Raw genomic sequence first — 12,662 nt, forward strand, 5'->3', positions numbered from 1 at the left:
TTGGGAGGTTCATCGAGAGGTCAGCTTTGGCCTGTTGTTCAGGCCTCAGTACTTCAACCCGACAAGCACCACGCAAAAACTGTCGAGACCTCAGTCAGCCCCAGAGGCCTTCATGGTACATGTCAACCCTCTGCCTCTTAACTGGAATTAAGCAAGAGCATAGGGAAGGGACTGTGGGAGGTAGTAACTCATCATCATTTCACCTGCTGAACCAAAAAAGAGAAGGAGCTGGAGCAAACCCACCACTGAGGGAAAACACATTGAAAAATTACTAGAAAGTCCATTTTGTAGGAATTGCTACAAATTCCCTTCCCAAGAATTACAATTATTTTAGAGCTACTCCATTTATTCCATAACATGCCTTCTTGGGGAAGCCTCTGGGTAACAGGCAGTTCTCCAGTTGCTGTAGCTTCCTCCAGATCTACAAGTCCTGGTTTATAAGAGGTTTTTTGCTGCAGCCACTACACCTGACTGACCTCAGATTGAGGGGAGGGAGAAAATTATTGCAGAAGGCACAACTACATCATTCCCAAAAGCAATTTTCTTGCACCATAAAGAAAAAAAAGCTAATTTATATCCCAGAGCAGCATTTTAGTTGCATTTTGAACAAGACAATCGAACAGTTTTGTAGGGAACTAACACCTGTGGAGTAAGGTGAAGCCTTAACTTAAGAGGAGGTTTAGATTGTATCAATAACGGGCTTGCGAAGAGCTCAATTTGGACAAAACTAAGGCAGCCTTTCCCTCTAAAAAATTGCCGCTTGGCTTGGGCACCCGTGCAGCCTCACAGTGGTGCAGGCAGCACATACCTGCATCAGGGAGAGCGCAAAATCTAACTCCCGTCGGGAAGCCAAGGCAGAGAGGAGACTCCTGACCTCCTCCAGCGCTGGGCACGTTCCAGGAGGCCGTGCCAGAAGCTTTCCTACGGCTCGGCGAGCACTGCCCATGTCCCTGAGGCACCGCTCCCCGCCCACCCCTCACTCCGGGGCCGGTAATGGGTACGGTGACACGGGCATCGGGGGAGGGGGCTCATTTTAAAGGTGGCCCAGGCTCCTCCCCCTGCCCTCCCCTCTCCTCTCCTCCCCTGCCCTCCTCCCCTCCTGTCGTTCCCACCCCTCAGGGCGGGGTTGCCCCCTACGCTCCGCCCCTCGCCCCCGGCGGGGCAGCGCGGGCAGCGGCACCGGTGGCAGCACGGGCGGTACCGGCATGTCCTGAGCGGCGGCGGCGGCCGATCCGGGCCGGAGCCAGCACGGAGGGCTCGGTGGAGCAGCGGGCCAAGGGCCGGGCCCCCATGAAGGAGAAGGAGGCGGGCGCGGAGCGGGGCAAGCCCGCCACTTACACCGGGGACAAGAAGGCGCGCATGGCGGCCAAGACCAACAAGAAGTGGGTGCGCCTGGCCACCGTGCTGGCCTACGTGCTCTCCGTCTCCCTGGCCGCCATCGTGCTCGCCGTCTACTACAGCCTCATCTGGCAGCCGGTGCGCGGCAGCGGCGGCTCCTCCAGCCCCGGCCCCGGCGCCGCCGCCACCCCCGCGCAGCTCCGCGCCGCGCCCGCCGGACCTACGGCGGGGCCTCCGCCCGCGCCGCCGCGCACCGGCCCCGGCCCCGCCGCCACCGCCCCGCCGGCCGCGTCCCCCTCGCCCGCGGCCGGGAGCGGGCCGGGCGCCGGCAGCCCCTGAGCCGGGCGGGCCGCGGGAGGCCGCGCGCCGCCGGGGATGCGGCCGCGGGGCTCGGCCGAGGATGGAGACCGATGGCTCGCCCGTCCCTGCGGCACCGTGCAGCGCCCGTGGAGACTGACTGGAGACTGACCTGGAGACTGACTCGGCCCCGTTTGGACTCGGTGGAACTGCGGTATCTTCTTTTCCCCCCGATTTTTCCTCAAAAGGGAATTTTGTGGCTTCGTTTTCTTCCTCACCAGGGCTAGCTTCTCCCTTTGAACCCGCATTGAATTCCTGCGCTGTTTATGCCAGTCTGTTACCTATACAAGGATATCGGTGTCCAAAATTCCTCGCTATTTACAGGATCAGCTGGGAACAATACGAATTTAGAGGCTGTAACCCATTGTTGAAGTAAAAACAGTTTTGTTTAACGATGAGCATAAACTTATTTAAAATATGTGGAAGGTAAATTGACTTGTTTACTATATTAAAATATTTTCCCAATATGAAAGTCTCTGTAACAAAGTATGTTCTCTTCGGTGGTGGGAGGAGGAATGCTGAACTGGAAGGGGTCTGAGTAGCAAAAATTTGGCCACTGCAATAGGCAGCTATGGTACATGATGTTGATTCATTTGTCATTGGTCTCCGTAGGTGAGGCTGGAGAAACCTCTGTATGTGGCTAATTGTGGAAATTAGGCAGTGGTGCTGGAAGGGTTTGATCTGTGCTGGCAGAGCAGGTGTTGCTGTGGCGGGGGGTGCTGGTGGGCTCTGAGCTGCGGCGTGGTTGTACCCTGGTGCTGCTGCCTGCGAGGGATGGCAGCGCTTACACATCGTCCCCGCACCTCTGGGGCATGCAGAACCAGGGTAGGTCTGGCCCAGGCAGCTCCTGGTGAGTCCTGGGAAGGCTGTCCTCCCAGCTTCATGGTTTCCTGCCCTGTGATCCTCAGAAATCTTCTGTTCCTTGATGAGCAGGGTGAAAAAATGGCCTTTAATGACTCTGGGATGTGGGATATAAACTAGGAAACCATAAGAGCCTTGTTGTTCCAAGCTGCTGCTTTCCAGATGGATGGATTCAGCTGAATCTGTGAGGCTGCCAGGCTGTGCTGCATCTCTATGAAAGAATCACAGCAGTTCAGATTCCTTCTGCTGAAGGATGCAAATGTGGTGTAATGTGGCGTACGTATTTGAGTCGTGCAGATCACAAAGGTACCATAAAATACAGCACTTGGCTGCTTGAAAAGAGCTGTTTCATATCACAATCGGAGTTTGGGACCAGGGTGGTTTGTTAAGGCTGCATCATCAGCTGGGCATTGCCTTTACAGCATCTGTGAAAGGTAGAACTAGGAGCAGAGGGTTTGCAGGGAGAAATGAGGTGAGAGTGGTTTGTGATCTTTTCACCCTCTTTTCCAGTTTTCTGGGGAGCATGCAGGGAATGCTTTGTGTTGTTGGAACAAAAAGCTGGTGGGAAGGACAAAACGATCCCGCTTAGTCACTTTAGCCAAAATCATGGGATCACTGCCACCCGCCTGCGGGGCAGGTGGAAGAGCTGGAAGCACTGTGTCAGCAGACAGGTGCCCTGCAGCTGTCACCTCCTGAGGTGCTTCTCTGCTCTCCCTGTTCATTCGCAGGAGGAAGGCTGAGTGTCCCGGAGCAGCACCGGCTCCAGGCCCCACGGGTGTCTGTTCTGTGAGTGGGGGATTGTGTTCCTTTGGTGGTTCTGCCTGCAGCATGTTGATCCCCTCTGTGGGGCTGCTCATGCCCACAGCAGTTCTGGGTCCTGGTGACATCAATGCCTTTTCCTGGCCTTGGGGTACGCCTTTGATTGTGGGGGAAAGTTCCTGCAGCTTCCAGAGGGAAGAATGAATGACAGAGAAACCAAGCTCATTGTGGTGCCAGTTGAGTTTAGTCTGCTTCTCAGCTCGGGTGGTAATGCAGAACCAGTTGGGAAGTGTCTCTGAGAAGGAGCTTGTGTTTAACTTGTAAAACCTTGGAGATACATAAAGCTGCGTGCAATGACATGGATGCTGGGATTTCTCTGCTGCTGGCCTGCAGCTTGGAGCTGGTGACTGTAGCAGCTCTGAACAGTGCATCCAATGTGCACTGAGTACCCAGGGCCTCCTGGCATCCTTCACTTTAACTACAGTTGCTCTCAGAAGACTAATAGAGCCTGGCTGTGTGGTGCAGAGGGGAGAGGAAGTGAATGGAATTAAATGGGCTGTGTGGCCCTCTTCCAACCTGTCGTGTAACTGCTGAGAGATGCCTTGTACTCAGGAGCAGGAACAACCTAAGGTTCTTTACCTGGTTTGTGGTTTTGGTAGCAAAGGATCTCTGGGACAGAGACAGTGCTCAGATCCACTGGATCAAAGGGAACAGGCCCTTTACTGATGGCTGCCTCCCCTTCTGGTGCTAAAAATAGTTGATGAGCCAGTATGAGGATGGTTGTGGCTGTCTGCATTCCTGTAGGAAAGTGCAGGCTTGGTGAGTTCCCAGACTGTGTTTTTGCATCTTCTCCTCTGCTGACAAACAGATTTCAGTGAAATGCTGCTATTTCTGTACCTATTACAACTGGCTTTGGAGCATCCTGGGGCTTCACTCCGGTTGTACTGAGTGTGCAAGGGAGGGGAAGCTGCCTGAGGAAGACGCAGAAGGGTTGTGTGCTACCGGCCTAGTGGCCAGGGAGCTTTGGTGATTGCAGCAGCCTGGTTTTCCAAATCTTCTGCACCTATTTTCTTCAGCTTTCAATCTTTTCCCCATCCTTTTCCTAGCCAGGAGTCATAGCCCTCTGGAGGCAGATGTGTTCCCATTGGGATGCTGTTGTCAGCCTGTAATGAGCCCGCTGCTGTGCTTCTTACTCTTGTCATGACAGACTGTCGAAGAAATGGGTGACTAAGTGTACTTTGCAAATACTCTAGTAACAAAAATGGCTCATCTGGACTGGTTTCTAGATGTAAGCTAACTTAAAATTCAGGGCACTAGGGATTTCTTGGGAGGTAGATTGGCTGCAACAGATACTTGGACTGGGAATTTTTGCATTATGTTGCTATCATTGTACTGAGACAGTCATCTGCATCTCAGCAGAATTGCTTTAGTGCCCTAAAATGGTGCAGTCACCAGTCTGGGGTAAAGCTGAGGTTTAAAAGGCAGATGGTTGTGTCGTCTGTTGTGTTACTTCAGCTCCAGTTCACCCTTTCCCTTCATTGCTCCTCAAAAAAATAATAAAATTCAGGTTCACTTAGTGTGATCGTATCAGGCATGACAAGGCACGGGGTTGTGTGTTGCTTCCCAGGTAGAAATTACTGTAACCTTGTGATTCAAGATGTTGATGCCTTGGAATTGCTGGGGAGGGTTATTCCCTTCACACAGCTGCTGTCCTGCATGTCACCTACCAACAGAGCTGTGCCATGTTCCCATGTGTACACATCGGTGAGGAAGGAAGATGTCTGGAAGTCAGTTGGATGAAGGAAATACTCAAATGTGAGTGAAATACCTTAAAGCTTTTTGATTTTGTGGTAGACATCTAATACCTGGCCTCTGCCTGTGCAGACTGGTCTTGTCCAAATGAGTCCAGTTTGTTCAAGGAGAGCATTTAGTGTAACTCCCATGCAGAGGGACCAGAAGGAAGGGCAGGAAAAAGAGTTACTGGAGCATGTAATGTGCTCCAGCAGCTGGCTCACGTTTCCATCTCTAAAAGCTCTTTTTTCCCTGCGCGTGTTCTCTTGCGGGCTCATCTGATGCAATGCACATCATCTTAATCCTGGATTCCTGTGCAGTATTTCTGACAGGGAATCTTGGCTTAATCCCTGAGCGTAGCTGAATAGCAGTTGTGTGGTGTAGGGATGATAACAAAACCAGTGGCTGCTTCTGGCCATCGGGGATTTCCCCCAGAGAAGTCAAAGCTGATCTTGGTGGGCTGCTCAGGGGGGTGTTACCAACGGCTGGCTCTGAGTCCTAGAGCTGCTGGAGCACACAGAGAGGGCAATGGCGTAAGAAACAATCATAGCTGAGCTGGAGCATGAAGCTAAGGGGATGAAGCTTGGCTTGTGGCTGTTCCACATGTGTTCAGAGGCAGTTTTGGGAAAACTGGCCAGATGCTGTGTCACTGCACTGGGATGGTGTGAGCAGGAATCATCCACGGACTTCCCAATGTTGCCTGCCAGTGCTGCAGAACCTGGGAGCTGGTTGAACTGTTGCTGTACAACCTTTCCAGGGAAGGCAGCAGGCTGCCTGAACTTCCCAGCAGTGCTGTATCCTTCTGTTGCTCTGGGCCTCCCACTGACTTGAAAAGCACTAATTACTGTATTATGCACTTAAAATACAAAATTGATAGCTAAGTGCCAGTGTCCTCAGTGTCCTCTGCCACTTGCAACCAGTTTATCTGGAGGGAGATAGTTGTGGAAAACCAGTGAAATTTTTTGTTATTTTTATATCTAGAGACTCTGTATTGGGCTTTACTGGTTAGTGGTCTGTGTGCATGCTCCTGCTGCAGGTATTGGACTTGTTGAGATAGGAATGGAGAGCTGAACTGCCGTCAGGATTTTGTGTTATTGCCTCCTTCAGTAAGTGCTTTGGAAACAAGTATCTCCAACTTTATCCAAATGTATTTTTGTCCTTGGCTTGAAGTTTCTTAAATTACCTTCTTTATGCAAGAGCTGACTCACTAGTCTAGGATCAATTCTGATACTTTTAGCTACAGAGTGGCTGTGTTGAAATTGATTCCCAAATTTTTAAGGAAAAGAACGCTGTCTTGTGGCCAGTTGATCTTTTGGTCTGAAGGAAAAAGCATTCTGCCTGGGAGTGTTGCTGCTTCCCTTGTGTCTGGAAAAGCTGGAAAAACTTCCACGAAATCCCTGAGCTACTGGCCACTGCTGGGAAGGAACAGGTCCTGTGCAGGCAGGTGACTCTGAACTCTGTGAGCTGTCCTTGCATTTGCTTGCAGGAAAAGTGCAGTGGTGGTGAGGTGGTGGCTCTGATGGCTCAATGAAAAAGTGATCCTCATCTTCCTGGCATTGTTGTAGGAAGCTTTTGTGGTGAGGAAGCTGAGCTAGCCCAGGAGTTCAGTGCTTCCCGAAGGAATCGGTGCTCTGAACAGGAGCTGTTGCTCTAAAAGGCAGAGATTACTGATTCCGTTTAGAAATCTCTACATGTGGAACTGAGAAATAGTAAGACACAGGAGGTTTTTCCTCATTCCAACTTTTATTTCATATAAATAATCCCTCTACATCAGATTTGTCAACTTTTCTATTTTTTCTCTCACCATAAAGAAGAAACAGCTAAGCCACAGTTGTCTGAAAAATCACAACCCAGGCACCAAACAAAGTGCATTGAGCAAAGTGTTAATGAGCAGGAAAAAATACACTTAGAACAGGCACAAGCTGTCCAGTCCCATTCCCAGAGCCTGGATCAGACTCAGTCCTTCCTGGGCATCATTACCTGCAAAGTCACTTGGAAGAAAGGAAAGAAAGGAGGGAACGGAGGACCAGTGATGGTTTTCCTTTCAGAATGGAGTCTAGGGCAGTAAGGTTTTTTATCTCGTTTCAACACAGTCCTGGACCAGGGCAATGTAAAATTCCTGCCTGGCCATGTGTCCAACTGTTCCTGGGGCACAACAGCTCTTGAGCTGAGACTGTGTGTTCCATGGACCATGAGGCAAGCTGCCTCCTGGGAAATGCTGGTAATGACTCTGTCTGACTGGACCAAGAGTCAGGTCAGAGACCTGATGTACAAAATAATAATGAATTAAAAAACTAAACAATTGCAAGCAGGTTTTTGAACCAGTCAGATAAGGAAAATCAGCCTTTAACAGTGATGGAGAAGCTCCAGGACCTGGAGCAGTTTTACAATCTTCTATTTATCTGTTTTATCTGTTGGATAAGTCCAAATAAACCCAGTCTGGGCTTTGGTGGGGTGGAGATGTTTCTACTGATAAAACACAAAAGCTGCATGCTCTGTTTCTTGATAATACCTGGTGTAATGCCAGTAAAGTCTCCTGAATTTGGCACATGGAGGAAATTCCCAGGCTTGTGCTTCACGATAGGTGTCACGGGTCTAAGTCACGTGGGAAAACAAATGTTTGTCTGTGCAAATATCAGTTTATTAAAGCAGCATAGAGTATTTCAGTCCACACGTGCCAACCTGATCTCCAGGGCAGTCTGCCAGCCCGGTCAGCCAACATCCCGCAGCACATTCCAGGCAGTCTCCACATATACCTGTCCCAGGGACGCTTACTCTGGCATCAGATTTTAGAGCAGCCTTGAAGTGAGGGTGACACCCACTCTGCGCTGTCATTCAGAAGTCAGAAATTATGTTGTGTTATTCCTTGTGCCTTCTCCTTAACTGATAGCTGTATTCCAGCTGGGCCCTAGCTTGCTATAACTGGAAAGCCAAGCAGCTAGAATTCCTGCATGTTTGTGCTTGTAAAGCTCCTCCAGATCCTCCATTTGAAAGGTATCTTTAAGGCCAGGTCAGAAGGTCTGCAGAGCAGCTTAGAGAGGATTCCTGCTCTCTTAATGAAACACAAGGCTATGGAAGGCACAATCAGGAAGGTGAAAATGTTTAATACAAAGTCTTGGACCTCCAGCTCCAGTTTGGCCTGGGTCCTGCTGCCAACTGCTTTGGGCAGTGTGGTGGGGGAGGAAGATTATTGTGCTGTCCCCCTCCTCGCTGTGCTGCAGGGATGCCCAGTTACGCTTGGAAAGGGGGCACAGAGTTAGCTGGGTTATGCACACACCTGGTCACCCAAGCAGGCACCTTCCTTGGCACAAAGCACTGTCCTGATGTGCTCCTCAACCTCTAAAAGGGGAGGACAGCTGGAGGCTCTTCAAGGAGGAGGTGCTGGCTTGATCTGTGCTTGTCAGAAGCGCTCCATCCACCCATCCATCCACCCATCCACCCATCTTGCTCATGCCCTGCAGCCCCTGCCACTACCATACACCTCTGCCAACACTTCTACCACATGCAAACCTCTAGTACAAGAGCTCTGAACAAAACTTCTTCACCCACCTACTGAACTACACCCTAACACTTCACCCCTCTGCTTTGCCAGTCACCTCTTCCTGCTGTTCCAGTTGCTGGCACAGCCCCTGGCACGTGCCTCCAGCCTTTGGGGAAAAAACAGCGTGTGTGCCCAGAAACCCAAGCCATAAGTTTAAAAAGAATTAGTCATTAAATAAAATAAAGTGCATCCAGTAGACATTTCCTTGGCTTGCCACGCAGCTGCAACATATGCCAAACAAACAGATAAGTGATGGTGTTTTCTCTCTAGGGTGGAAGTGTGTGCACCCTTCCCTGTCCTTTGACACACGGATAGGGAAGGGGGATGCCAGAACTGTGAGTGGGTGGTGATGGGGACCCCACATTGTGAATGGTGCTGAAGGGCACTGCACAGGTGCTGAAAGCTGATTTCATAGAAGGTAAAAGAGTGAGGACAAGCTTGTGCTCCTCTTCTCCTCCACTGCCTTCAGCACGTTATCCTGTGAAACAAGAGCAGAGACAGCCGCAGGATTATCAGTCTCCAGGGAACTGCTGAGCTGTAAATTAAAATGTCTGCTGAGTTCCACCCTGCCCTTCCTGCACAGCTGGGGCTGCTTGGGAGGCACCACTGGGGCATAACCCAGATACCTGCTGCCAAATCAGAATAGGAGCAGTGGAGGCTCTGCAGCCCAGGGGACGAGCTGACTACCAGTTTGGATTAAACACTCTCAGTCCTCCTTTGGGATACATCAACTTTACTCTTTCCTTATATCTCAGGAACAATCCTGATGTGTTCTTGTGTGTGCTGGTTCAGCACCTGGAGCACCAAGGCTGATTTCAGGTAGGGCTTTGTGATCCTCCGTGGTGAACCTGGCCTGGGTGTGCAGCACGTGTGAACTCCAAGGGCAGAGGCTGAATAAGCTTTTCCTAATGGAAAACTATCCTGTGAGTGGAGCCTGCTGTCCTAGAGCTGCTTCCAGACCCAGACATGCTGATTTTAATTGGGAAATGCAGACTTTTTTTTCTTTTCCAGTTACCAGATGCTTGGGTGCTGCTCAGAATTGCTGAGCTGGCATTTTCCTGCATCCATGTTTAAATTTGTAGACCAGCCTTTTGCTGATGCAGATTTCAGCACCCAAAGCTCCCAAGAAAGGTCAGGGAGAGGGATATAAAAAAGAAGAGATTAAATCCTCCGAAGGCAGGAGAGACCACAGGAAACTTGGCTTGCATAAAAAAGAAACTTCTCAAGGAATCATTTAAAGACACAGCCACATATATTTAATAAGGAACTGCACTGAAATCAGACCTGAGGTGCTGACACAACTGATGCTGTGTACAGCTGAGATGAGATTGTTGCTGGAGACTTAATTCCTTCTCCTGTCTGTGTGCAGCAGTGAGGGCTGGCTGTGTCCTGCTCCCGAGGGCTGCTCAGTGCTGTGGCAGCACACTCGGATTTAATGAGACTGGGAAGGGCCAGAAGCAGACTGTCAGTCACACTTGGTGGTCCAGATATTGTAAAGTAATGTGGTTTATGAGTCTGAGCTGACTCCAGCACGAGTTCCTCCTATTGTGGATCTATTTGATCACTGATGCTTTCAGAAGGCTCTGACTGTCTTTCAGTGCTGGGAGACAATTCCCTTTCCTGCTTTGCAGTACTATCCTTTCAATACAGACACCTTCTTCCCATGCATGAGTGACTCTTTACAGTCAAGACACTGGTGGGCTTTAAAGTCATTACTTCTCTTGGTAATTAGCCAAAGTGATTAGCCTTTCTCACATTTCCCACTGTATCCTCTTTCCCATACATAACTCCAGGGCCAGTGAAACATGGAGCAGCTGTGGGCTGGCTGTGAGCTGGGGCTCAGGGCAGCAATGCCACCGTGTACTGCCTGGGCTCTGCCACCAGAGTGGGAATTCTGTGGTGGCAGAATTCCCTCTGTGTGTTCAGTGTCACAGGAAAGGACTGTCACAGATCACTGCTGTCTGTCTCACACCTCCCAGCCTGGCTGGCTGGGAGATGTCACTGGGATGGCCTTCACAGCCAAGCCAACAGCAGGGCCTTGTGGGACCTACTGGTCAGGCCCCATGTGATGGAGGGATGTGCAAAACTCCCTGAAGCTGCAGCTGAACATAGCTGATGAAGGTCTGGGATAGCAGGAACAACTGTGGGATATGAGAGCAGCTCCATTTCTGGTGTTTGGAATGACAGCAGCTCGCCCATCAGAGCCCTGAGTTATGTTTAGACGTGTTAAGCTCCAGTAAGTGGCCCTCAGGATTCAGCCATGGCGAGCTTCCAAGTGCTCTGGAAGCCACCTTTTCCTTATTTTCCCATATTTATTCTTGGGCTTCTCCGATACATTGGTCCCTGCCCCAGCATTGTGTTCTGGCTTGGATGTTTCTTCCCCTTTGCTGATGCTCGCTACCCACATATCTACAGAGATCACAATTCCACTGCTTTCTGCCTTCATTTTCCTAGACTAAACAACATTCCCTCAACAGCCCTGGAGCCTTCCCTGTGTGTCCCTAGTCTCTTGCACCATTCTCACAGAATCCCTGTGTTTTCCAATGTTAACACTGTCCTCCCATGTTGTGCCATCACTCCAGAGATATGGAGACAACTATGTCAAGTCCCACTCCCTGACTGCATAAAGACCGAGCTTTCCACTTAGGTAGTACTCAGAGGTGCTCTGGGAATTTAAAATGCCCATGGCATGAGGATGGCCTCCAGAGGGTGGTGTGGGCTGCAGGAAGGACCAGGGAAGCCAATGCTATTCAAGGCAAGCCCTTGACCCTGCCAATCCTAGGCCAACTCCCCAAACATACCAGCAGATGGTACCTTCCTGTCTCCTGAACCTCAAGGAAGCTGGTTGTCCTTCTGCAGCTCCACAGCTGTTTTGGGAAGTGCTGGTTTCTGCTTGTGCTGTTTCCTGCACCAACCTTGGGCACTGGTTTGCATCAGAGCCGACCTCTGCTGACCTCCTTGGTCGTGCAGCACTCAGGCCCTGCCTGCCCCACTCCTGTTTACGTCAGCCAGTGCTGCAAGGTCAGATCCCTGGAGCTGCTCTGGAAATCTACCCCCAGCTGCATTTTCTCTAAAGATGTTAAGATTAATTTTCTCAAGAGAATTCAGGGAAAAGCTTCTGTGGTTTTTGTGTATCGTTTACTTCTCTGGGACTTGTTGGACGTTCTCCAGGGATTCCAGTCCTGCACTTCGAGTAAATATTTATTCCTTGTTATTTGAAGCGAAGGATGAAAGCCCCACCACACTCTCTGCACAGCATCTCCCACTGATTTGAAGGTGCTGGAGATTTTTAGTGCCATAAATAGACGTTGGGAGGGGGAGCTGTGAAACCCACGTGGTAGCTGCACAGGGCTGCAGTTGTGCAGGAAGGGATGTGAGATCTGCATTTCATGTGAGTAGGACACAGGCCCCATGAGCCGGGCAGGGGGCCAGCACATCATTATCACTGAGTACAGATGTTTCCAGCTGTTACATATACCTGCTGAGCTCTGAAGTGGACTCAGGGCCCTATTACCAAACCATGGGAATCTCCATCGCTGAGATGAAAATGGACTACTCTAATTTATTGTTTCCTCTTAGCTGGTGTCTAATTAAAGTTATCCTGAGTGAGCAAAGTAGTCATTAATTCCTCCATCCTCTAATTTGGTGGGAATTTTGGTAGATTGGAGAGGCGTGGCTGGAGAGTAATCTCCCACTATGTCCATCCAGGTGTTTCATAACATACTCCTAAATGCTGTTGGAATTAATTTCCCTCACCTGAAGGAATTTTAGTTCAAACATAGAACCAGCTCCTGCTGGTTCTTGATGTTTTGTCTTTTTTAAATCACTGTGACGCTTGCACTTCTCCCTGCCTTTTATATGGATTGGATTATAGGGAAAGTCTTTGTTAGCAGCTTAGCCACTTCATCCCTAAGCTCATTTGTACCTCTGGGAGGAATACTGAGCAACACCGGGGGGACACATTGCTGTGTAGATTCTGCAGAAAAGCTTCTGGAATCCGGGAAAGGCACTTGGT

The 12,662-nt window shown here is 50.2% G+C and overlaps 1 protein-coding gene across 1 annotated transcript; it reads left to right on the forward strand.

Moving 5' to 3' along the window:
• Nucleotides 1-1,142: 1,142 nt before the first annotated feature.
• On the forward strand, nt 1,143-2,167 carry INAFM2 (InaF motif containing 2). The gene has a single exon (XM_030949753.1). It carries the CDS (start codon nt 1,291-1,293, stop codon nt 1,675-1,677), a length of 387 nt encoding a protein of 128 aa, XP_030805613.1. The 5' UTR covers nt 1,143-1,290; the 3' UTR covers nt 1,678-2,167.
• The last annotated feature ends 10,495 nt before the right edge of the window (nt 2,168-12,662 follow it).

The sequence above is a fragment of the Camarhynchus parvulus genome, chromosome 5, assembly GCF_901933205.1.
Source record: "Camarhynchus parvulus chromosome 5, STF_HiC, whole genome shotgun sequence".
Classification (NCBI taxonomy): domain Eukaryota; kingdom Metazoa; phylum Chordata; class Aves; order Passeriformes; family Thraupidae; genus Camarhynchus; species Camarhynchus parvulus.

Bases quoted from the DNA above. Each gene is read 5' to 3' on its own strand.
- INAFM2 (XM_030949753.1), top strand. From the start codon at position 1,291: ATGAAGGAGAAGGAGGCGGGCGCGGAGCGGGGCAAGCCCGCCACTTAC.